At 35.8% G+C, this 26,971-nt stretch overlaps 1 protein-coding gene across 1 annotated transcript in view; it reads right to left on the bottom strand.

Moving 5' to 3' along the window:
• The window catches only part of ADAMTS6 (ADAM metallopeptidase with thrombospondin type 1 motif 6), a 158,658-nt gene that overhangs the window by 49,784 nt on the left and 81,903 nt on the right, over positions 1 to 26,971 (bottom strand). The window contains exons 11-14 of the mRNA XM_040580586.1: positions 24,378 to 24,519; positions 12,815 to 12,922; positions 6,127 to 6,272; positions 3,832 to 3,895 (exon numbers count right to left, since the gene is read on the bottom strand). Coding sequence (XP_040436520.1) covers positions 3,832 to 3,895; positions 6,127 to 6,272; positions 12,815 to 12,922; positions 24,378 to 24,519 — 460 coding nt within the window. The remainder of the gene's footprint in view (positions 1 to 3,831; positions 3,896 to 6,126; positions 6,273 to 12,814; positions 12,923 to 24,377; positions 24,520 to 26,971) is intronic.

Here is a 26,971-nt window from a genome sequence, read left to right as displayed (position 1 = left end):
AACGTTTAGCAGATGCCTTTTGAATTAAGAAGTCATATATGGCTTTGGAAGTGCTTGATGAGAAATATGCTTAGTAGGAGTGTGTGTGCTGTTTCCAAAGAATTAAAGTGATCAAAAGAAAGGACAACAGAATGAACTCATCTTTGAAAGAAAAATGAAGTAAAAAATATATTAATCTTTTTTTGTTGTTTGTTTATGAATAGTAGGAGCTTTAGGGAGTGCTACTTTGAAAATTACAGATGGACGATGAATGTTGACACTGCAAAATAAACTTCAACAGAAAAGATGTACAAACAACATATTTATTCATCAAAACAATGACAGATTTGCAAGATTTGCATGCTCTTAATGCTTACATAAATCAAACAAAAAATCCATTAAAAATTTCAAGCACTAAGGAGTATCATAAATCTTGAAACAAAATCTACTAATCTCAGCAGGTCTTACTTATGTAGAGCCCTAAATATTACTATAAAAGAAATAGAATCCAACCATCAAAACCATTAAAGTAGTAAATTTAAACTTCTGTAATTACCAATATGTTTATGCAATGGAAAACCATCCCCAAAAAAACACGCTAAAAAAATGATTCACCATCGTGGTGTAAGAAGGGCATTTCCAAATTGCCTGGCCGAAGTCTGCAATTGTTCAAGATTTGTTTTTAAGACCTAGACAACAAAATGTTAAGTTTCCTTTCCACTATGTTGTTTAAATTATTAAAATCAGAGTATAGGAAGGGAATGAACACTTCAGAATCAAAGACTATAATTTCAAAAGATTTTGATAAATTGGAGCAGCGGTTTGAAATAAAGGAATGGATGCAAATTACTACACTTGAGTAGGAACAATCAACCGTCCAAGCAGAAACTAAGGAAACAATTCCTAAACAGCAGCCCTTAAGAAAGGGATTTGGACATTATGGATCAACACAGACTAATTACATATAGTCACTCCTTGTAATAAAAATGAACACAATACCGAAATAAATGGAATCCCACCACTAAGATGACAGACTATGTTCAAAGTTATACTTACCTCTGACAGGCCTCAGCTAGAATCCTGTGCAGAGGTTTGGGCACCACGCTTCAAGATGTGTACTACTGGGATCCCAAAGGCTTTGAACACAGAGACTGTCTAGTGTAAAGAAGGCTAAGACATGATAGTAGGCTGCAAACACAGGAAAGGCTCCCACAGAAAGAATATTATCAGCTGTCTCCCTGCTGGTGAAGGAGTAAGTGAGGGTCTTAAAGGATCAGCAAACATACGCTGTGTTTTACGAAAACCGTCCTGACTGTAAGGATATGGTAGAATCCTTGGATGGGAGGTATTTCAAAACAGATCAGCTTCTTAACCATCACTTAAGAATGGTTTAATAACAATTGATTTTGCCCTTAAGCCATGGAATAGCCTGAATGGCCACCTCAGATATCTCACAGAGGTTCCTTCTGTGACCCTGCAGGCCTCCTCTCAGTAATAAACAAAGAAAGAAAAAGGGAAGCAAAACCAGCTAAGAATAAAACTGTCTGAAAAGTGTCTGACAATAACAGAACATATCCTACCAGCATTTCAATGGTATCACTAAGTAGCTAAGGTATGACTGTTAATAATAAAGCATTAAAAAATTGTTGTTTATTTGTGAGGAAGCAGGATTACATATTATGCAAACCTCCTTGTATACTAGTTAGCATGGCAGAAGCTAAATAATATCTACTGAAGATAAACATTTTAAATAAAAATGCCTGGACAATTACCTCACAGAAGTCCTCAAAAGAGTAAATGGAGGAGGGCTCCTGTGTGCCAATGTGAATTTTGTAAGAAATCTTAAGACTGTGTGATCAAACTGGAACAGTACTAACGCAAAAAGGTCATTATTTGAAAAGGATAAACAGAATATGCTAGGTTATAATTTGCCTGATATCAAAGACCAAATAAACAGAAAAGTTTGCAGAGACTTGACTGATACAGGTTTAAAAGAAAGATAAATAATAATACAAATCAGTATTTTGTATAAGAATAGGTTCTATCAACTAAAACTTTTTAGAATTCCTAGTTAAATTAAAAAGATAATGGAATATGCCAAGGTTTTGGTAAGGCACTTAACTAGTACACAACATCCTGATTAAAAAAAAAACCAACAGAAACGAACCTGTAATAGCTCTGTAAAACATACATTAAATTTATTAAGAATTTACTGACAGATTTCAACAGACAGGTTTCAGTGAGGAATCATCAATTACTTGGTGAATTAAAAGGTGGATTTCCTATCAATTCTAAGAATAAGAAACACACTCAATGTCACTCAACATTTTCCTTTGTGATTTGGAACTATGAAATCATTCCGTGCTTATGAACTCTTCAAATTAAAAAAAGACCATTGGAGGGAAAATAAAGAGAAAGGTGAATTAATTACAGTGGATCATCTGAGAAGCTGGATCCACTCAAATGAAAACTGCATAAAGACAGCCAAGCACAAAAATACACGTCTACAGAAAAAAGTAAGACTGTCAAAGTTTCAGAATGGTCCACTGCAATTTGGAAGCTTGTATGACTGGAAAAGTTTTACAGCTCCTACTGGACAAGCAGCTTAGCTTCAGCTGCTCTTACAACAGTGGCCAGAAGGCCTAACACATTTCTTGACTGTGTGAACAGAGCAGCTGTGATTAGTAGTAAGAACATAATTTATAATTTGGAAATTTGTAATACTGCCTAATAATGAGAATAGCCTCCATGGAGAAATTTGCAGAACTAATACTTATGATAATTAGTAATCATCATAAAAACAATGTTGTGGTTGGGTTTTTTTGGGTTTTTTTGGGTTTTTTTTAGGAATCTGCATATTAACCCTTGAATTTTTTCCTGAAATACATCAAAAGATAAACAGGTAAATCAACACCTTTAGGTACAGATTCTCCCACTGTTATGAACCTTCTTGAATTAAGAAGAAAATTAAGAAATATTGGAAGCTAAAATAATATGACAGCCTATTTATGCTTGTAGCTCTATTAACTGGTAAAATTACTAGTGAAATTATTGGTGTTGACTTTTTTCTGGTTCCGTTTTTAACTTACTTGAATTTGTAATTTAGGTTCATGATTTGATTTTACACATTTATAGTCTGTCCCATCCCCTCAGTGGTAGTTCATTATTTGATGGGTACAGTTCTAAAGTAAAACTGCATGATCATTCTGGTAATACAAGAACCAACAGATACCTAATGGCAAAACAGCAGGTTTAAAACACACCAAAAGAAACACATTTTCATAGCATGTGTAAGAGGATTGTGTAACACATTAGCACTTGAAGTAATGAAGGTATAAGAAAAGAGTAAGAGCATTTAAATGTGGATTCATAGAGGATAATCCCATATGTGGCACTTAATGAAGTATAGATATGATATGGAGCTCAAGAAATCTTCAGACACCCAGCTTCTGGAAAGTCATACAGTATATCCATGAAAAAGTCATGCCTAGGCATTATAAGAGTTTGTAATTTTTCCCTATTGGCCGCTACTGGGAGATGAGACACTGGGCTAGACAGACTTTTGCTCTGATCTGGAATGCCCCTTGTTCACCTTTAACATAGATGCTCAAGTTGAACTCACTCCAGGCCTTAATGTGAAGGCGCCAGCTGGGCATCACACTGAGACAGGGATCCTAACATTTAGCAGAACACATATGAGTGCCTAAAACATAGATGTGCACTAAAGGACTGTTCACCTATAAAATGCAGAATGCACAGTTTTCTGAACTGGGAGAAAAAATGCACCCACTCTGCTAAAATGAAAACCAGACAAGTTGATTAAAATTTTACAGTGGAACAAAATTTACTTACATCGGTATTACAGGAGCGATACCGCTTCCTTTCTCCAAGACAATATTTGCCTCCACCTGAAGGCCTGGAAAAACATATTTTATGTGTTAGTATATGTATTAGTCAAAACACAAGTTCATAAGCGATACTAATGCATTACTAATCAAATACTTCAGGACATATACATTATATAAATAAAAGTACATGGGAGCTTTAAGGTGAGATTTTAAAATATTTAATTTAATACAAATTACAGCATTGACTTGAATTAGATCAGATACAAAACAATAGTGGGCACTTAAAAATTGTCACTCATCTAGTATTAATCTAGTTTGCATACATTTCAAGCAACACAATTTCATTGTATTTTGAACATAATAAAAAGCCATTGTTTTTAATTATTTGCTTGCTCTGTAAAACTAGAATGAGAATTGTGTAAACAACGTATGTGATATTTCTTTTTTTAATCTTCTCATGTTACACTTGAAAATATAACAAAATGAAGAAATACTGCCCGCTAAATACTGGAGCCAGCGAAGACTGCATTTTTTAGCTCAAGAATCCGATTCTGATTTGAATTAAGCAGTATTAAATCTGAGGAAACTCCAGAGTAAGCAGGTTTCTATTAGTGTGAATAAGACACTGGCTCTTAAATTCCCAAACTCTTCAAAAGCATTATCTATCTTCCAACAGAGGTCAAATAATGAATTAACATTGACTTAAATGGAAGATTAATCAGACATCAGCTATTTGGCTCATAAACTGAAAGCAGAAAGGAAAAACACTTGATGTTTGTTTAATTTTTATAATAAAGAAATGAAAAAATTAACTAAAAAGAAAATTAGTATTATTTTCCACATTACAGATATTTAACCAGGCAACATTGCCCTTGAACCAAAAGGATTTTTCTTCTTAATGAAGACATGCCCCCCCAAATGCATTTACTGGCTGTACTGTCAAGCATTTAATATGTAAGCACTTTTCAGCATACCAACCCATATACACATTGACAGTAGTTAAAAAACCTTAAAGAATCACTTACTCTCCAAACAAACATTTCACTAGCATTTTTACCTACTGCTCTGAAAAAAATAATTAATGCATTATTCTCTCAGTAACACAACCTGACATGTTATCGATGCATATGGATAACTTTTGCCTTTTAAGCCATTCAGTAAGTTGTGCTGTTTGCCAGATTTGATACGTTATTGTTAATGACAGGAGATGAACAGACCACCTTAAGCAGTAGTAATGTGACATTATGGTGTCTGTCCTGCAGAGCACAGTGGAAGCTGATGTACAGCCTGGCAGGTAAAGAACCTAAGTCTACAGAGAGGAGAAGATAAGAAAATGACAAAAGCCACAAAATGGAATTTCATTAAAAGAAGAAAAAAGCTTAACGTTTTCAAGAAAAAGTGGTCTTAAGAACTAATAGTTGTGATGGAAACAGTGATTACAGGACATGATAAGAACAAAGTATGAAGTAATAAAACTATCCTTCTGCAATGACCTATAGCTGTGATGAGGTATCCAGACCATGGCAAGCAGCAACAGAGAAAAGCAGTGATTCATTTAGCAAAGAATGGGAACAGAAATAAGCAAATATTCCTCATCTATGAAGCGCTAGTGACAGAGAAAGGAGCGCTTACCTGACAGACCTTCTCTGAACAGTGCTCAGGACACTGGAAAGCAGACAGGTGACAAGACCAGTACAGATACACACAACTGATCAAGCTGTAGTGGAGAAGTTGGCCCATCTTGAAAGAGAGTAGATGGACCAACAGGGAGTAGTGGCAAGGAGAGAAGATGCTGAATTGTTTTAGGAGTCAGTTGGAAAGTACAGCTGAGTGTTGGACATGACAGCATATAAATGTATTGTATGCCACATAATATACTATGGTTTATACGTAAGCAGTTGTATGTAAGAGCTTGGAAATATTGTGTTGGATTTTACTAATTAACTGGCAATAGTTATTTTATATCATAGACAAGCATTAGAGGACTTAATATCTTACATGTCTTAAGAAAAGAACCTAAGGCATAATTTAAATATATTTTGCACGAACAGCAAATTACAGAAGGAAATCCATTATAGTTACTGCTAAATATAAATCCAGCTATCTTACCTTGTACAAGATACATTAAAATGTTAGAAGTACGTCTAGTGAACTTCTCCTGTTTAAGTTTTTCTGTCTGCTATTTTGAAGAAAAATGTTGGCAAACTAGCAAAACATTTTTACAGATAACATAAACTACGGGTTTGAATAATTTCCATATGTGTCTTTTTATTGGCTCCGGCTTACTTTAGCTACTTACGCTGGACTGTCACAGTGTCTTATAGACGAGGAGACTCCTCCCCCGCAGGTCCTGCTGCACTCTCCCCATATTGACCACGGACCCCAACCCCCATCTATGCTCTGGGGCCAAGTGCCAAAAGGTACGCACTCTCCCTGATAACACCACTGAAAGATTTCACAAAAAAACACAAAATTAGCTTCCAGGCTGACAGTTATCAGGACAGAAAAATATAAGGGTCAGACAATGACCAATTATAGGCATTAGTATTCCCCGTACAGATAACGAGACTAATATTTTACTTTTTCTAGCCATGTTTAGACATTGGTGAGGGTGTGTGTGATTTGTTAATTGTCTTCACTAAGTCCTGAATTATAGGTCCCTAACACACACCAGAAGTTAAAAGCAAGCTAAAAATAAAGATTTTCTTTTTTCTTCATATATCCTCCCTAATGTTTCACGTTAAAGGAACTGCAAGTTGCTTACATTGTTTTAAACACTAAGATTAATTTCTAAGATTAGTTTAGAAAAACACCCTCCACTTAGGATTCATGTAGGGACTTCATTATGCAAAATGAAAAATCCCCACAATGGTATTTTTAAGTACTCCGTCAGGTTTTGAAGAAGAAAATCTGGACAAAGTTACAATGGAGGAAGAATTTGTTGCAGTACTTCATTTATACTAACACTACAGACATAATAAAAGTAGTGCCAAAGCATTAGACATGGTACCGAAAAGCATTATACAATAGTGACTGGCCACTCGTTCAGGGACAGAAAGTTACTGTTACTTTGGAACATACAAAATTACAGACATCTTGCACAAATGGCTAATTGTTAAAGTAAGTTTGTAATTTCCCGAGCCAGAAACCTTTTTTAAACCCTTCAGAAATAATACTGGAGCCCACAGTTTGATCCACATTCTGGTGTCTACTGCATCACTGAGAATTTGGAGTAGCTCAGTTAAATAACCCTTTAGTGCCTTTTATAGGCTTAAGAGACAGAAGACATGGACAGACAGACATATCCCTGTCCACCCCTAAGTGAACATAAAGTTGACTTCATACCAATAGGCAGCAAAGCCATGTTTTCTCTTCTCCTGAGTCCTAAGGCTCACCTAAAGCCTCAGTCCCAGTGATGTAGGACATACATAAACAAATAAATATAGCCGTTCATAATGACCTGAATTCCTCTAGATTTTTCTGAAAGCAACTGAAAAGAGAATTTAACCTTCAGTCATTACTGAGAAAAAAAAAACCAAACAAAGAATTAACAGGAGTTCAATATGAGCATGGATTATACAGTGTTAAAGAAAATTTAAAAAAAACCCTTATTTTTTTATTAGAAATATAATTTTTAATAAAAAGTACTTATAGACTGTAAAACATGTCAGAGTCTAAGCGTGTACCTCTCAGGAATGTACATTAAAATGGGGTCTAGCAGAAGATGTACCTGCCCATGGTAGTGGGGTTGGAACTAGGTGATTTTTAAGGTCCCTTCCAACCCAAGCCACTCTATGATTCTATGACCAATATTAAAATGTGTAGCTTATCATCCGTAAATGTGCCTAGATACAACACACTTTTGCACACACACACATATGCTAGCATCCAATATATTTCCTTATTACATTATTCCCTTTTTATTTCCACATTAATAAGTGAAGCCTCTAGCACTATTTTTCTAGCCACATTCATTCCAGTTTCTTCTCTCAAAACATTTTGATCCTCCATGACCTGTTTTTTCTCTGTATATGCTGTACCTGTTTTAAAACACAGCTGTCATAATCCAGCACATTTCTGTTTATAAGCCTCATCCAGTTAAAGAAACAAAAAATAAGCATTAATGTATCTACAGAATAGATAAACCAGACTATTTTAAATCTCAAGTTCAAAATGCATTGCCTTTTCTACCAAAGTCTGGCCAGGTCAGAGTTCTCCTCCTAGCAGCCCATGAGGTGCTGCATTTTAGGATTGTGACCAGCTAAAACACTGATGTTTTAGCTAAGGCTGAACAGCTTGTACACCACCAAGGCTTTCTCAGTTTCTCAACCTGCCACCCAAGTGAGCAGGCTGTGGGTGGGCAGGAGGAGGGACAGCTGACCCCAACTGACCAAAGGGATATTCCATACTCTGTAACATCATGCTCAGCAGTAAAACCTGGGGTGGGGGTGTTTCCAAAGTAGCCACTGCTTGGAGATTGGCTGGGCAACTGTCTGCTGGTGGGAGGCAGTGTGTCATTGCCTTTGATATCTTGCTGGTTTTTTCTTTGTTTTCCTTTCACTTACTAGACTGTCTAACTCGGCCCATGAGTTCTTCTCCCTTTTGCCCTTCTGATTCTCTCCCCCCTCCCTGGAGAGGCAGTGAGTGAGCAGCTGCATGGGGGCCCTGCCGCTGAATGGGGTCAACTCACTGCAACCTTCTTCAGACAAAAAAGAACCCAGACACGTGTTTCCCGTGGAGTTGTACTGGGGAAAGGAAGGTTTATCCCTCTCAAAGTTCTGAATTTACAAAGCGGTGGTTTATGCCAACGAGTAGGCATCCATCAGAGGAACAAAACCTTTATATGGAGATTCTCTTAAAATCCAGACTATCACTGACTGTCTGCGTAACACATAACATCATCTGTATAGTGAACTCACATTTTTAGGTAGTACAGATATATCCACATGGCACAGTGTTTTGCAATGCCTCTAATAGTGCAATTACAATGGAGAATTAAGTGTTTTTGTGAGTTACACATGAGGAATTAAAATGTTCTCATTTTCTTCTCATTATAGTGATAAATAATAATGATTTTATTAACTAAAGACAATAATCTCCTTGCAGCATTCTATTGAAGATGCAACACAAGTACATGAACAGTTAACTAATGCTGAAGTCAAAAACTAAAAATTAAAATGTTTCTAACAGTAAAAATGTATGCCAATAGTTTAATTGAAAATACACTATATATATTACAAACGTCAAAATCAAAGTTAAGAAAGGAAAGACAGAGTTACAAGTTAAATGCACAAGAATATCATATGTGTAAAACAGAATACGCAAACCATCCTAGTTCTATACTATCACAACTGTATACCATAGGCAGGTGCATTTTACCTGCTTTCTTTTCCAAAGCTGTGTAAAATCCCTGTACTCTGAATTTACTCTGTCATGCAAACATTGTCTTCAACATTCACATAGTCCCCTGTAAAAATTCGTTAAAATTCTCCTCTAGTGAATTTAAATTTGAGGACATACTGCTCACTTCGGTGTCTCCTCTTAATTTTTTAGTGAAATTTTATCTTATACCAGAAGTCAGTGATGCATAGGATCTCTGTCAGAGTAATTCAGAATGACCAAAATCTTTATTTTTTTCTAATGGGACTACAGAGATATGCTTCCTCCACAAATTACAGCAACATCATCTACTATGATAACACAAGGGCTATTGAGTAAACAGTATATGAAGAAACAAGAGAAGGTGACAGCTATATTAAAAGAACAATCCTTCATGAAAGGTTTAGAACTGAAATGTTAATTCTTCTCTAACACCGATAAATAAGATAAATAATTTTCACTTAATTCAACTAGAAAGACAGTGGCGATGCATTTGTTTATGTATAAATGTACAAAAAACTGTGAATAATGTAAGCAGTCTCAAATTTTTCTTATAAAGATCATTAACAATAAAATAAACCACAGTATTACAGCACATTTGAGATCACTTATGTAAGTGTTGGCTGTTTAACAGAACTAAGATTTACAATAGTATGCTTTTATAAAACTCACAAGGGAAGTGCTCCAATATTGAGGAAAAATGATTGCATCTTTTGTAAGGATGGGAAAAGATTAGTTCAATTTTAACAATGGATTTTCAATCACTGCTTCTACAATTGTTTTGCAAGAAAACTGCATGTCCAAAAATAATTTAAATTTACCTTATCTTAATTTCCAGTAATAACTTAAATCATCACACAATATAGCTATTTAAACTGTCCTTTCAGCACACTCTTTCTACTATTTGCACATCTGCCCCACATTTACATCCCTAGCATGGATCTAAACAATGAAGTTAGAAAAGGGTACTTTTTTAATTACTTTAAATTCAAAGACAGAATAAACATTCCTATAAGTTTTGTCTTATTATTTTATATGCATCAGAGTCCTTTCAAAAACCTGTCAGTTAGTCTACCTTCACGAACACATCTCTGGGCATACCAGAGAGAAACTTCATGTATATTTAAAATTATTATTATAAATTAGTAAAAAGTGTACCTTTTTGAACCCAGCCGAAACGTAAAACCCTTCACCAAAGCATGAACATATTAAAGCTTCAAAACAGAACAGATGTACAAGTTCCATCAGTAGCAAGAAACCACTCTATTCTCTTTCCCTGTATGCAGAAAACAGCTGAGTAACTTTTATGGAAAACACTCTAACAACCCTCAGGCGTAGACAGACATCTACTGTGGAAAATTTCAACCCAAAGAGTTAAAAGTTTGGCAGGTTTATATAAGCAACTGAAAGAAGGTTTTATAATAGAGTGTTAGGCCAATTTAATTACAGAAAACCCTCCCAACACTGCCAATAAGATGCTAATGCGCATTGCACCAAATTTTGCTTTGAGTTAATAGCTACACTGAATTTACATTAGTGTAACTAAATGCAGAAATTGACCCTCCAAATATGATTAAATACTCTGAGATCTTGTTAGGCCTTTAGAGCAGGGAATGTAATTTATTACATATTTGGACAGAGCCCAGCAAAACAGGGCCTAATTTGGTTGTGGCCTTTAGGCGTGACTGCAATATAAATGTAGTAGTAGTAGTTGTAGTAGTAGTAGTAGTAGTAATAATAATCGTAATAATAATAAAGTGTTATAGAATTGTAACCTATTATATTCTCCTTAGCATGTGGTAAAGAGAACGACATGTTTGGAAAGAGCTCGTGTTTTCTGGTTTTTTGCTATCAGGAACTAATAATTTACAGGAACCTTTGAAGCTGCAGTTTACAGATACAGCTCTCTGCTGTTAACAGGCATGAACAGTTTACCTTTGTAAAACAGTACAGATTCTCTCATTTCCCTCTAAAACCTAATGATAGAACAAGATACTGATGACTGGAAAAAGACGCTTTGTAGACAGCAAACCAATTAAAGCCTCTGGCAAGTGGACACAGCAACATTGTCTTAAAGCATCTCAACTTGTTCACCGTAGTCCCATGGTTTAAAAAATATAAATTGAGGTAAATTGCTCCTTGTCATTGACAAGGAGCGGTGGTTCCAAAATAAACCTAGACTGTTGATTTAAGAGTAGAGCTTCTAACATTTACTGTTACTCTAATAAAAGGTAACATTTTTGGTAGAATGCGAAGGTCTCTATTTTCATTGGCTAACTCTAAGCACTCTATTTTTTTTAAAATGACCCCTTCTTCAATGAATTTATTTAACATGGTTTACCAATATTTCCAAACTCAGCATGGAAAAGCCATCAGAATGATGCTAGGTCATGAGCCCTGAATGAAGCCGTCAACAAGCATTAATAAACTGTGACAGCTGCCCAAAAGCTTTCATTCTTTCTGTTTAAACATCAGACTGAAAGTCAAAATGCAGTGTAATCTTTGTTGAAATTAGCCTAGCTAGCATGGCAAAAGTCAGAATGAGAATAGATGTCAGCAATCACTGTTAGGAAAAAATTCAATTTGGAGCAGTAAATTTTATGAACAGATGCAGCAACTTTTGAACAGATACTAGATATTGTTTAATATAATAAGGTCTCTTCACTTTGTACGAACATAAAATATATTATTTGGGGGGGAAAAAAGGCATCTAGAATTCACTTTTTCCCCAGTACCTGTCTTGCAACTTCATAGTTTTGAAAAAATTTCTATCCTCTTTAAGACCTGAATAGATCTTGCCTTGTAATTGAGAAATGCTCTTTTACTATTCTTAATCTAAAACTAAGTTTCAGAACTTTGTCTGAGACCACTGCTATACAGACACTGTTTTAAAATCAGAACACACATGTTCAGCCACATACAGTAGCACTAGACTTATCTATTGCAGCATTCACTTTCTGTATTTTTCTGTTAGGTAGAAAAGTTTATCAGACTGCACGGCAAAATCCTTTAAAGCTAAACAGTTATGCAAGTATAACTGAATATTATAAGAATAATCCACAGGCAGAACAGAAAGGTCACTGGGAAATATGGCTTTTAGAAAACTCTTTTATTAAGGCAACATTTTTTCTTTATGTTTTTATGATTCAGCTTGTACCTGAAGGATTTTTTTTAAAAAAAAAAATCTTCTAACAAAATGAAAGAATTCAGGCTCTAGATTTATGTTACACATTTTCAAAGTCCATGCCAGACCTAAAGTTATAACAGTCCTCTATGGAAGAGTGCTATATAATTTAATAAACATTAAACTAAAGAGTTTTTACAAAAATTACTCAAAAAATATGCAGAGTGTACACAACAGTTTTGGGTTTTTTTGATCCAGGCTATAGATTTTTATAGAAGGCACAAATGTTTTATTAAATTATATATATAAAATAATTGTGAAATAATTCTGTAGGATACCTCCAATTAAGATGCAAACATATTCAGAAATATCTCTTTTTTTGAAGTCTTATGTTGCTTCTAAGTACTTTAATTTTCTTGTTCTCTCTTCCTGTAGTCTTTAAACAATAAATTGCTTCTTCAAACAATAAATTATTTGTACTTACCCCCTTTTCAATGCTCCCTGTTTGGCAAAGAGTACCTTCAGCTGCTGGAATGCTGTTGGTAACACAACGGTTACTTTTGCTGAGGCACCAGAGCTCTCTACACACTTCCTAGGAAAGAAGGCAGAAGCAAGTTGATGAGAATAAAAGCCTAAAATTGCTTTCAGTCCTCATACACCCACGTATACACAAATTTGTTTTGAACAGAGACTATTAAGAAGTAGGCTGCAGAGATAAATCTATACACGGCTGTGAAATATTCTGGAGCCAATTCAGAGTCACCACATTTTACCCAAGAATATTCTGCCAAAAAAATATATTTCTGGAAGCACCAAACTGTAGGCTACAAGAATGCGTTTTTCACACCTGCCATGCAAGTCATGTTTTTAGATGCTTTTTCTTGATTAGTGCTAATACTGGGATAAATTTCTTTTAGTGTTGCTATAAAAGCAGTCTTCAGATGCTCTGTAGTATCTCCATTACTGTCATTATCTGCCTCAGAATTGCATGGTAAAAGGACACTATTGATTTTGAAATATAAACCAGCAACAATTATTTTTGTTTCCTTTAGTTAAAGCCAAATTTCTGAGCTCAGATTACTTGCACTTCTCTTCTGTAACACTCGCTGAAAAAGTACATGCATATCTAGTGCTAACTGAGGTATGTACTAAAATATTTCCTTTAGGCTTTTTAGATTTGTGGGTGGTATTTCATATATGATTTAGCCTAACCTGTTTCCCTGTGTTGTCATTGTTAAGCAAATACAGGTTTTCAAATAATCTTTTTTCCTACCATATTTTGTTGTTTGGTTTTGCACATTTAAATTAAGCCAGTTCTGCTGACATGGGAGATTCATTGTTAAAACTATCTAAGGTTGAAATTCATAATGCAGGCATGATCCAAAGTTGGCTGCACACTGGAAATCTTCATACTTGCTTCAGTTGCACTTGGATTCAGGTATGCATGCAGAATGGAAGCAAAAGTGGTTTGCTTCTACAGTAAATTACTTACATGATAATCTTTCTTGTGTTACTTAAGAGTGTCTGTGCAAGAGTTCACCACCTGCTTGTATATATTTTCTAAGTATTTTTTAAAATTTGCAAGATACTCAGATCTTTAAAATTATCATATAGTTATTATTATTTTGCTTTATCTAACTGCTGCTTGAAATCATATCTTAGAATTAACCCTTGCAGAGATTCTGTGGCTGAACCTTGGCACAAAGAGCAAAAAGGAAAAGACAGTGTAAGTAAATTAAAGTTAATATGTGGGCCCACCCCGAAGTTCATTGTTTCTCTGAGGAAATGAATGAGTACCTAGTGTCTAGGCTATCTTATTTATACATATCGACAGGAACAACTGTTAAATTTAATGCTAAGATTCAAGTTTCTTGCAAAATCCATATATACAATCCATATACAAATGGATTTATTTATACATTATTCACTAGCAGCTGCAGTACAAGCTTTTCTCAAATAATGCAAAATTATTTTCCAAGTTTAAAATCAGCTGGTGCTGTTCTTGCAGGCCTATTAATACACTGTATTAAGTTTCATTATTGGTACAAGCAAAGCATCTTTTTAAAATCCATTAAAAATATACCATATTAGAATGGTTTGACATTATAAGGAATAAGTAATGATGGTTTCTGCAGTTTCCATCCAATTTGTGACTATCAGGCCTAAACTATTTTGTCCTGTTTGGTGGGTGGCTCTGTGAAAGCTTAAGGGAATTGCTGAGTCTCTGTTTAGGAGAAATACTGCTGCTTGTAAAAGAATACCCACTTACAACACAGAACTCTTGCTTTTCAGATTAGAATTATTCTTTGAAGAAATGCAAACAGTTTTATTTACTTAAACCTCTGAATAAAACACTTGCTTTTGCAACTCAGCTGAGAAAATTTTCAGACTAAGATACACAATTGCGAATAAACACACGATTTAAAACATCAAGGAGGGAAAGAACAAAAAGCACATCACAAAGATTCTTGAAAAAGTCTAGATTACTAATTTCACAGTATGAGGTGCTGCTGTCATAATTCTGCCTTATTTACTTTTCCATTTATTACTTTCATTTTGTCGAGCAAAATTAGTGTAATTTTTTAACTTGCTCGTGTTTCATGTGTGGTTTACATTGTCAAATTATAAGCGTCAGACAGTGACACTTCTACTTGTGACCTTATGTTTATTTGGCATCTGATCAAGTTCAAATGCTTAAATTAGCAGCTGTGTTGTCACTGAAGTTTCGTTCAATGTTCTGAAAAGCCAAAAATTCAATTACCATGAAGAAACAAAGATTTCAACCATTCTAATATAGGCAAATGCAAAAAATCAGATCTGGATAACAGTCTGGAATTTAAAAACAACTACATTTCAAGGCAGTTTGAATCCAGAGTTCTGGTTTGTGCTCCAGAGTTTACATGCAGAATTTCACTTCTGATACGCCTACACAAGCATGCCATCTATATATTAACATATATGGGAAATAATAATTGAAACATGTATTTCATTGTCAGGCTAACATATTCACAAATGAGAGTATTTAACAATTCCTTTCTGATAGGATTCTTTCTCTGTACTCCAGCTTCTTCATGGCACTAGACTCCTCTAAATTCACTGAACTAGCATCACCCAGACACCTTAATTTCAAACAAATAATCAGCTGAACTGTGTGAATTAATAGATACAGCACTCCAAAACTATTTTAGCCATTCATCTGTTTGCAGGGTGATTGTAAGCATGTTAGCTCACCTCCCTACTCCACAAAATGTGAAAAATATTTCCCTTCTTCCTAAATTGCTTTGGGAGATAGAATAGAAAGCACTGCATCAAAACCAGATATTATTACCCACACAGTCTGCTAGTTTTTATTCAGACCTTAATTTCAGCAGAAGTTTGCTTAAGTAAATCCCTAATGACAAAATGAAAGTTTCTGACAAAATGAAATGACTGTGGGCTGTATCACACTATTAATATTTGAGAAAAAAACTCTGTTTAAATCAGAAAGGAGTTCCGTTTGAGACATACAATATACCAAAATCAACAGAATATTTCCTTACAGAAACTATGCAAAAAACAGAGGATTTATTAACTAAAATAACACAGTCTATTAATTTGTAGAAGTAATTCATATTAAAAACTATAAATTAAAGTATTTTTACAATTTCTCTTACATCTAGCCACACTTATTTAAGAAGCTGTTTATCGTCCCTTGCTGTTTTGCATTTGAAAGAAAGAGTAAAATCTGAAGTACATTCTCGATTACCCTGTACTTGAAGTTAAAAATACCATGAACATTAATTTGAAAACAAATAAGATACCTAAAACGAAATGGAAATTCCATCTGTGCTGTTATTTCATTAAATGAAAATGGAATTATACCAGGTACTACTATGGCTATGTCGTCTTTATTTTCAGCTGATTTTATAAAGTTAACAGAGAAACTCTGACCAAGGTGCATAAAGCTTTCTGTTCTCCAGCTCAGCCCTACAGCTGGTACTACCTTAGTTTCATATCTACTGATTTGAGCTATTTCCTTACTACCACCATTCTATCTGTAACATCTCTTAAGCAACTGATTTTAATAAGTCAGTCTTAAAAACATGAGGAACTGCCCCGGAAAGGTCAGGCATAAAGTAACTAGTAGAAAGTATACTGGTTTTTTTCACACACTAACAACCACACATGCATGCACGCACACCCACCCACCCACAACCACCCATCAACATAAGGTGACCCTTTAGGGGTAGCTTTTTTTCATTGGCGGACAGAGGATGAAGCTAACATATTTTTTGCCAACATTGTATTTGGGTGAATAATTTACTGAAACCAAGAGAAATAAGCATAACCTGAAAATCATTCAGTGACCTCAAAGTCAGTCTCCAAATGTGTGGATTTAATAACTACTAATTTCTAAAGCAAACATGGGAAAGTGTTTTAAAAATCCAGGAAACATAAACTGAAGCTGAGGCCTTTCACAAGATCAAGACAAGATAGATGACAACCTGTAACGGTGTATCTTAGGGCTCCATGACTTCAGTTTGGAATTCGGATGCTTGTATTTGCAGTAAATTAAACAAAGCTGAACCCATCTAGAGAAAAAAAACAGCAAATCAAATTATCTTCCTTTTGCCTAAGTGTTATCAATGATGGAGCCTCCTTCTGTTTTGTCATGCAGAGTTACATATAGGCATTTCAAATTATGTAACATCTAAGCATCCCATGTCATAATCATCATAAATGGTAACAATACAGCACAATCAAAACTCAGTAATATGAGCAAAGACTAAATTGCTGTGCTGTTCTTAATGTTCTCAACACTAATGAAAGCCTCCAACAAAAGTTAGCAGTTTTGCCCATAATATTAAAAAAAAAAAAAAAAAAGATGGTGAAATACATTCACAATGCATATTAAACTATGGTAATTTGGGAGTTCCATTTTTTCTTCATATCATTTTAAAATGTTAATTAGGATTTTGTTACTTCAGCACATTTTATCTATAATATGCTGCACCTCTTGATGAGCATTTGCCAAAATAGAGCATAAAAATAATTAGCTTGAATTGTAATTTACAATTCAGACCTGAAAAGCATCAACCTAGAGTATTTTCAGCCTCACTGCTGAAATACTGCTGGCAACACAGTTAAAACTAGACTATAATTATGGGTGAGCTTGAGAAGGGTCAAAGTTTAGTTCAGATAAGCACCCAAAAGTTACCATTTTAGTGCTCCACTACCTAATGCTCATTAAGTGGTGCAGCATGTTATGAATCACAACATGCTGAAAGAATGTGAAATAGAATCTAAAGCTTAAGTCATGCTTTTGTATTATGATACCAATATTCTTTCCTAAACATTGGGTGCTTATGTGAACCTTACGGAAACTACAGAAGCCCCACAAGGTCAATCACCTCCAAGTGGCATCCTCCCTTTCAGACACATACAACCTATCCCATCTTTAGTCAAGCCATACTCCAATATCTGGAACCTCATTACTGCTTCTACTGTCATCTCATGCGCTCCTCCTGCTTTGATCACTAGCTTCACCTTGCACATTTTCAAGCAGCCTTCATAAGATCCAGGCATGTTGGTGTTACGCCTGTGTCTCTTGTGAAAGAGAGAGAAAGAGAAGGGGAGGTGGCGGGAAGATATAGGGGGAGAGAGAGAGAAGGAGGGGGGAGAAAGAGTAAGGGAAAAGGAGGAAGGGGGCTGGAAAGGGAAAGGGGGGAGCGGAAAAGAGAACAGAAAAGGTGGGCAGAAAAGGGAGTCGGGAGTCGGGAAAGGGAGTCGGGAAAGGGAGTCGGGAAAGGGAGTCGGGAAAGGGAGTCGGGAAAGGGAGTCGGGAAAGGGAGTCGGGAAAGGGAGTCGGGAAAGGGAGTCGGGAAAGGGAGTCGGGAAAGGGAGTCGGGAAAGGGAGTCGGGAAAGGGAGTCGGGAAAGGGAGTCGGGAAAGGGAGTCGGGAAAGGGAGTCGGGAAAGGGAGTCGGGAAAGGGAGGCGGGAAAGGGAGGCGGGAAAGGGAGTCGGGAAAGGGAGTCGGGAAAGGGAGTCGGGAAAGGGAGTCGGGAAAGGGAGTCGGGAAAGGGAGGCGGGAAAGGGAGTCGGGAAAGGGAGGCGGGAAAGGGAGGCGGGAAAGGGAGGCGGGAAAGGGAGGCGGGAAAGGGAGGCGGGAAAGGGAGGCGGGAAAAGGAAAGGGAGGCGGGAAAAGGAAAGGGAGGCGGGAAAAGGAAAGGGAGGCGGGAAAAGGAAAGGGAGGCGGGAAAAGGAAAGGGAGGCGGGAAAAGGAAAGGGAGGCGGGAAAAGGAAAGGGAGGCGGGAAAAGGAAAGGGAGGCGGGAAAGGGAGGAAAGGGAAAGGGAGGAAAGGGAAAGGGAGGAAAGGGAGGAAAGGGAAAGGGAGGAAAGGGAAAGGGAGGAAAGGGAAAGGGAGGAAAGGGAAAGGGAGGAAAGGGAAAGGGAGGCGGGAAAGGGAGGAAAGGGAAAGGGAGGCGGGAAAGGGAGGAAAGGCAAAGGGAGTGGGAGTGGAAAAGGAAAGACAGGTGGGGAGAGAGAGAAGAAGGGTCTGGAGACAAGATAGCCGTAGCAAAAAAGAAAGGAAGAAAGGGGACTACAGGAACTTGTTAGAAAAAGATACAAAAAAGGATGTAAAACTACTTCAGGATTCAGAAACAGGAAAACTTCCACAATTTCTCTTGGCTACACCGATCTTAATCTTAAAAAAATAAGAGGGAACAAAACTCACTTTTAAGAATAAAAGTGAAAATGTTTCAAATGTTCTTAATTACAGCATGATCCTGTAACTGCTTACACAAGAAAAGCTTGAAACTTTATCATTCTAAATGCAAAAGGCCTGCACAATAGTGATGACAGGTTTTGCACTTGACTGGCAAGACTTTATGAAATAAAAAAATAATGGAAAGGCTGATAAAAATGAAAAGAGTTTACCACCAGGATCTTCAATTCCTCTCTTCGCCTACACATACTTTAACACCAACTTGTGAGCAATGTAATATAAATCCAATTGATCAAACTACTTACTCTCTGTTGACAAACACCACTTATAAAGTGACTTAGCCATGGTATGACATATGAAGCTTTGGGGAAAAAAAGTCACTTTTCAGTGAGTTGCTAAGTACTATGTACAGATTCAACTGAATGCACAACTATAGTCACAGTATCAACAAGTGAGGGAACAAGAGGGAACCAGTAGTTTTACTGCAAAGATACACCAGTGGCTTCACTGCCTTTCCTTCTGAAAAAACAGCTTCCAGGCTCTGCTTCTACCTTCCTATAAAAACCCAACATCAAGCTTAATATCCCTCTTTATTTAATCGGAGTAAATCACATCAGTGTGTCACGAAGAAAGTGACAGTTTAGTTCACCAACATTAAAATTTGTATCACCTGATTACAAGGGTCAATTCTAACTCAGGGTATTTTGCCCTAAAAGAAATACTGTAGAACTATTGTGTATAGTAATTTATGCAATTTCCTGGATTTGAAAGTTAGCTGATCAATACTATTTTGTTTTGGTCATTACTAACTAATTCAGTTAAACTATTCCATCTCTGAATTGGCATGAAGGAAACCAGAGAGCAATGAAGGTATGACAACCGCATGTTCTTCCACTTCTGTAGTCGACACTTTCCTATAGCAATTAATGCTAATTAACTTTATGGTCACCACAACTCATTAAAAACTTCCCAGAGACAACTAATGCAAGGGAGCTATTGAACACCAGGAGGGCTTCTTAATCTGAGAATATCTTCGTTCTGCTTGTTTACAAGCGGTAAGTTCTATCATAGCTTGAACTCCATCTGTCCTCCAAAATGCACTCAGAAAATGTGAATAAAAACTGTTATTTCAGTTTAAAGCTATTTTCATTGGCAAACTAACTGAAGAACTTACTTGCAAAGATAACACCATAACAAAGAGCACTACCTATCATCAGTTAAAATACACAACCCAATGTGTTAAACTCCAGTGTGAAACACAATGAGTGGTCCTGATGATTTCAGTGAAGCCATGTATGCAAAGGAAAAGAGAGTTTGTCACCTCTTCCCCATACTCAAAATATTTAGTGACACCAATGATGGTGGAAAAGCATAAAATGTGAAAAAATATACCAAAGAATTGTGAGGCACTATCTCTGATATGCATGCCAGCAGCCAACAGCTTCACAGATCATAAAACACACCACAGCAATATTAGCCATACGCATAAAGTATTAACTGCTATTAAAATGTCTGAGGTTTTAGCCTCTGTCCTAAAAATGAGAGGACCAGTTCTAAAGCAAAGCATTATTTTGAACCACAAAATCGGTAAGTTACGGTCACGCATATTCAGGTATTATTTAAACTCATAAAACAAGACTGGAATTTGTTCCCGAGTTAACCCAGAGACAGCCAAATGCCAAATGTTATTAGGCAGATGCTCAAAGGTTAAGGAGGTAAGGAGTCAATGAAAAAAGTTCTCCTTACACTCACCTAAACAAAGGGAAAGAAAAAGGTTCTGAACTACCAGGGGAACTGGCATACGAACCGAGCAAAGAACAGAGACAAAGCTGACAATCAGTAGAAGAGAATTCACACTGCACCACCCTAGAAGTTGTAGCATATCTAGTAGTTAGATAAATGAACCAGAACGAGCTCCAGTTATTCCTGATAGCCTTCAAAATCTCCCACTGTAGTGAATCCAACAAGATACCTGAAAGCATGTGTTGTCTTCAGGGAAAAGTTATGTTTCAGTATTATATGGTGAAATTTCCACCATTACAATTTGGCTCACTCAAAGTCATAAATTTAACATTCTCCTGAATCTGAAAGTGTAACTTAAAAATTAAATATATTAAGTAACTTGAGACACTGCCTCTCAATTCTTTATTCAAAGTATCTATTTCTTCACTTAAATTCTCCAAAATATCCCCTGTATCATAAATGGTGGAAAGTACAGAATAAAGAACAATGCACATGTAACATTAGAAGGATCACTGTTTACTATCTAACATGTAGTTTTAATTTTTCAGCTTAAAGAGCTAAAGCATCTCTTTGAATTCTTCTTTACTTATTGTGCTGAACAATACAGGGAAATCTGACCAATAGCCACAATACTTTTGCTGGAACAGTTCTGTCCCTAAGTGACTGAACAGTTTAATTAGGTCTAGTACTTAACATAGTATCAAAACAAATCTACCAAAGAGCTCCTTTTAAGGACAAACTGGCTCCTTGTCAGTAAACACAGAAAGGCAGAAACTTGCAGCCCCTTTAGTACTTTAGTTCTGATACCTTAATTGTTCCAACACCTCTCCATGTATTTAACTTTGAGTTCCTAGATGAGAAAGGCTTCAGTTACTTAAATGTGAAAAACTCTCTGCAGGATTAGGACATGATCTATGATCAAAAGAAACAAAAAGTTTAAAACACACATACAGAGAGAACGGATGAAGAAATAGGGTAGAAAAGTCAACAAACACATCAACATTAAAGATAGATGGTTGAAAGAGGTAATTTTTCACAAGATTAGTAAGACATTACACAGAATTCCAAAGTAGAACGAATCTGAAGATTTTCCAAGTTACACTGAAAACACCAACCATTTCAACCAAAAATCCCAACAGCTCCATCAGAGCCCAAAGACTTGTAACTTTTTGGCCTTTGAGAGTTTGACTGTTTCTCTTGTCACGTCTCACCATCACAAATCAGTAAAGAACATGAGCAACAGGAAAAGGCAAGCAATTTTCTCTGAGATTTCCCTTTGGTTTAGAATTTATTTCCAAGTCACTAAACCGCATGTTTGAAAACCCGCCCTACCCCTTTTTTACCATGCACTTCAAATAAAAAGGGCTAAAAGAAGTGCTGTACAAAAGTTAGTACACAAACTACACATCCACCGTTAATTGGGGATATTTATTGGTTTTCCATCCATAGCTGCACATGTGTCTGTAAGAGTAAGATCAATGAACTATTAATGGCATCTTCATGTGAACAGTACATCAAATAGGAATATCCAAAGCACTGCTTATTTTTGAAAATGGAAAGGCTGAGCGGAGTATTCAGCTTGGCTTCTCCTGGTATTTAGATCTAGTTCCACTACTCAGTTCTAGAAACCATATTATATATGAATAGGTCTTTCTTGTGTGGGTATTTCCCATTTGCGCTACCAGCTTCCAAAGACTTTTTTTTTACCCTTTCAAAATTGTCACTTGAAAACTGTATCATCATAATCATCATGACTATATTTTCAGAGCATTATGGCCATGGAGGATAACACTTTCAAATGCAGATGCTATTTTAAATGCATACAGTTTCTTAAAGTGGGTATTAACCAAACTTCTGCAATAACCTGTTATACTAATATATGCAGTCTGAATCTATCTATTAAAAACGGGGGTGGGGGAGGGTGGGGGGTGGTGTGTGTCTGAGACAAGTAAGTTATGCTTCCATTGATAGCACACTGATGGAACACAACACACTACATCAGAGGACTAGTAGTGTCACACAAAGACGTAACTTTTTAACTATTGCCTCAATTAAGTGCCAACCTCTTCTTTGTAACTATAAGGGAATCCCAACAAAAACTTTACAACAAAAAGAAAGTAGTAGGCAGAAAGCCAAGATTACCTACACATCTTCATTACTTCCAATTGTTTGTGGTTTAGAAACTAGCTTAAGAAAGAAAGTGTATTGTGCAGCATGATCATCACAACAATGTTTACATAGTTTTAAACCGTATTTGAAAAAAATAACATACATGTGGAAAAGCCAGGTTTTGCACATTATTAACTTTCCAGTTTAATTTAAAATGCATTATATCTCCAAAGGCTGTGCTATAAATGATGGAATTAAATACCTGCAGATTTCCTTAGTCTGAAAATAAAAGAGTACATGTGGTGAGAATTTTTAAGAAAAAAAATAAATTAAAAAAGGTATAACTTAGAGGTAGTGACAGGAAACAAGGCTTTTAAAGAACAGCAGTGGGAAGTGAGAACTTAAGAGGAACAATAAAGGCTGAAAGAGGTTTGATGAGGGATCAGGAGTAGAAGACCCAGTGAGCTACACAGCCAGCTACATACAGCTTTTAAATCCTCTGCACAATGCAATCTGCCAAAGAGGCATCCCACGAATAATACTGTATTTATCACCCCAGGGATATTAAAAATGGACTTTCTTTGTAGCTAGCCTTTAGAGAAGTAAATAGAAGTTCAGTGATTACATTGTTTTATTGGAATAACCTAAAAATTAAAATATTATTAAAACTTTTTACTTTTAAACCACTAGATATGTTTTCAAGGTTTATTTAATTTAGCCTCAACTTATTTTTTGAAAACAAGTACAGCAGAACATATCCTTTTACTACATACTTTGGTCTGTAAGATTTTAAGTAAATATTTACGAATTTATTGCATATAGGCCCAAGTGTGCAAGCTCTACTGTAAATTTATTTACCTCAACTATTGCACACTGGTACTTGCAGCCAAAGGTTTGCTACTATCTAGCTAGTCAGTATTCTATTCAGCTATCTAACTTCATGTTCCTCTGTTCCCTTAACCATATCCCATCTTTCCAAAAAGAGATCTGAACAATATAAGAAACTATATGCTCCATGTCAGAAAAAAAACCCACAAAAAACATCCCCCCCCAAGACCTGACAAATCAATACAAGTACAAAAGTAATTCAAAAAATTCAAAAGTAAAAGCCAATACAAAGATTCCATGTTTCAAGACTAATGCAACATGAACCTAACCTCATTTAACTGAAATCAGGGAAAACTGTGTAGTACACTTTACAAGGAGCAGGATCAAGTGTTCTGGGCTCCTTTTTTTCCCCTAAAATTAAAGAATGCTTTCCCCAGCTCATTGTTACACACATATTTTGGTGTACAGTACATACAAATGACTCAAGCAAAAGATGCAGCATAAGGATTAAAATTTACCCTTTGCTTATGTATGATGGCACCAGGCATGCTATTGGAAATCTGTAACCCACTACTGCATCTAACTAAAGATTTATATTATAAAGGAATATATACACATGACTAAGCAGAACACTCAGCATAAGGATTAAGACTTCTTACCCCATATTTACATTGGCGGGATGTTGCTCCATACTGGAAGCGACACTGTTCATCAGCATCATACACCTGACCTGGGGCCACAGCTGGATAAAGAAAGTCACGCTTGGGAGGCTCATTATCAAGGCAAGTACCACGGCCCGAACTGTTCAACATAAAGGACCAAATCAATTAGGAATTCTACTGACTGTAAATCACAGTAACGATATCATGTATCTAGTTCTTACTTTTAATAGCACTGGGTGTGAAACAAATATGATTGCAATAAACAAACACTAAGATGGTACACCCATAGTAAAAAGAAAAAATAATTAGAGGGAATTAAGAGATTAAAATATTTTTTCATCATTATTATTAACAAAATGGTTATTTTAGATTGCGAAATAGATTTCATAAATTATCCTTTTTTAAAGTGTGATAATTTCTGAGCCACACAAGACTGATTTTCATTTTTGTTTTAAGATTCCTATTTGTTTTCTCTGAAGAATAGCTACATTTGGTCATAGAATGAAAAATAAACACATTAAGCAAATAAAGAAATTCAGTTTACAATTCTTAATGACCTTCTGATCCTTCAAACAGCTAAGTATAATCTTACAGATAAGAGCAGCTCAATTCGTTTATATAAAAGTAAAACACATTTAAATTTCAATATAACTAAATGTTTATAGGAATAGGACATTAACATGCACACTTTTCTTCCACTCGGGTGAACAAAATAGTTACAGTGGTAAAAATCCTGCAGGATCTTCAAATTTACCTACACTAGTGTGAATAAAAACATTTGTATGGATCCAAGATCTTTTTTATTGTGTTAATATTTTGCCTTTAAAATTTCATATTAGAACTAAGATCATAATCTTGGAAAATGTCAGTATTTTCTTCTCTTATATTCACTGTTTTGTTTGGTGGTTGGCAGGGTTTTTTTCCAAAATATGCCCATATTCAACTACATTAGTGTAGTGGAATAAATAACAAAGCAAGCCAAATACACGCTGAGTTCTGTCTAGGAAACTGCAACTTTGTACTTTGCTAAATATAATTACTCAGTTTTATTTAGGCAGTGTGCATAAAAGAGGGCAGATGCTTTTTTACTTTCATTTTACATGTGAGTAAGTGAGGATTTTTAAAGAATTCTTATGCCAACACTTTAAATTTTTTCTGACATTCCTACAAATTTTGCCAGCACTTATGGGTTTTTTTCCAAATCTTTTCCATGCACCTTGCCAAAGGAACATAATTTCAGAAGTGAATGTTCTATGCCGTTTTTAGGAGATCTCTAATTTTCTATACTTTTCATGTGAAAATAAAAAAAGAGCAAAATAGCCTACTCTAACTCACATTTTGTGTTCTTATTTTAACCCTATTTTATTCAGTTCTTTGAAATACTACAATAAACTCTTTGAAAAAAACCAAAGAAACAAACAACTGCTGACCATTTCAGAAAAAGGCAAATAGCAACTAAGGCAATACCAGGTAAATACAGAAAAAAAAATATGATATTCAGTTACTAATCCTAATGAATTCAGTGTGATTTACCTACACACACACACACACACACATACATGCACCCTCAGCTGAAATCTACCTTTACAATATCAACTGTGTGGTCCTGGCATAAAAAAATAATGTACTTCCCCTTGCATTCCAGCTTTAATTATTGCAAGCATAAATATTTTCTAATAGCAGAAGTTGGGAAACTATCCTACATTCTTTTGAAATACTTCAGTGTTGTATTTTGTGTGTATGAGGAGTACATGTTAATAATTCCAATATGAAAATAACACAAATACAGTCTGATTTTTCTGCATTGTCTGGACCAAACTGCAGATAGGAACTTTACTTCCAAGCAGTTGGAATGTTAGCATTTGACACCAGTTTGAGCTCGTACTGCAGGTGATGGGAACATTTTCAATGATTCCAATAGTGCAGAGTTTGATCTGTAAACTACTATCTTGTAGACAGCCAAAGGCACAGCGTTAAAAAATCCTCATTACCTTTGGAGACTCTCTGCATAGGCATACATACTCCTACATCCATTAGATTACAGAATGAGATCTAAACCTTTAAATTCACTGAACCTGTAAACCTGTAAGTCTATACCTACTCTACAAGCCATAATTGCAGAAGTATGTCAAAATCCTTATAGTAAATACAGAAATATGCCTCTTCTGCTCTAATGACAGGATTTTCATCATAATGAAAAACTGTTGCGATAGTAGAAAACCAAGAAAATTACTACAAAGCAGTTGTTCACTTACTAGATACATCACATTACCATCGCTCAGACTGAAAATTGTTTCTTACTTTCTGCTTCAGTTCTGTTATTTCACTCAAGTAGCTGAACAAAATCAGCACATTTCAAAAACTTAAGCGTTAGAACCTGACACTGTATTGTGTGAAGTATTTTGGAAAGGAAATACCATCTGTTATAAACCACATTAATTAAACCACGGACCTTCCATTGGTAATGAAAGGTCTCACCAAAGCTGCACGAAGGATGAATACAGGCCAAGGACCATAAACTTTTCAGAGAACTTCTACTGGACTCAGGAATGGTGTAATACTCTTGAATCTATATCCTTGTTCTTCTCCCT

Source organism: Falco naumanni, chromosome Z (assembly GCF_017639655.2).
Source record: "Falco naumanni isolate bFalNau1 chromosome Z, bFalNau1.pat, whole genome shotgun sequence".
NCBI classification, from domain to species: Eukaryota; Metazoa; Chordata; class Aves; order Falconiformes; family Falconidae; genus Falco; species Falco naumanni.
The sequence above is the reverse complement of the archived record's forward strand: the minus strand, read 5'-3'. Positions and strand labels throughout refer to the sequence as shown.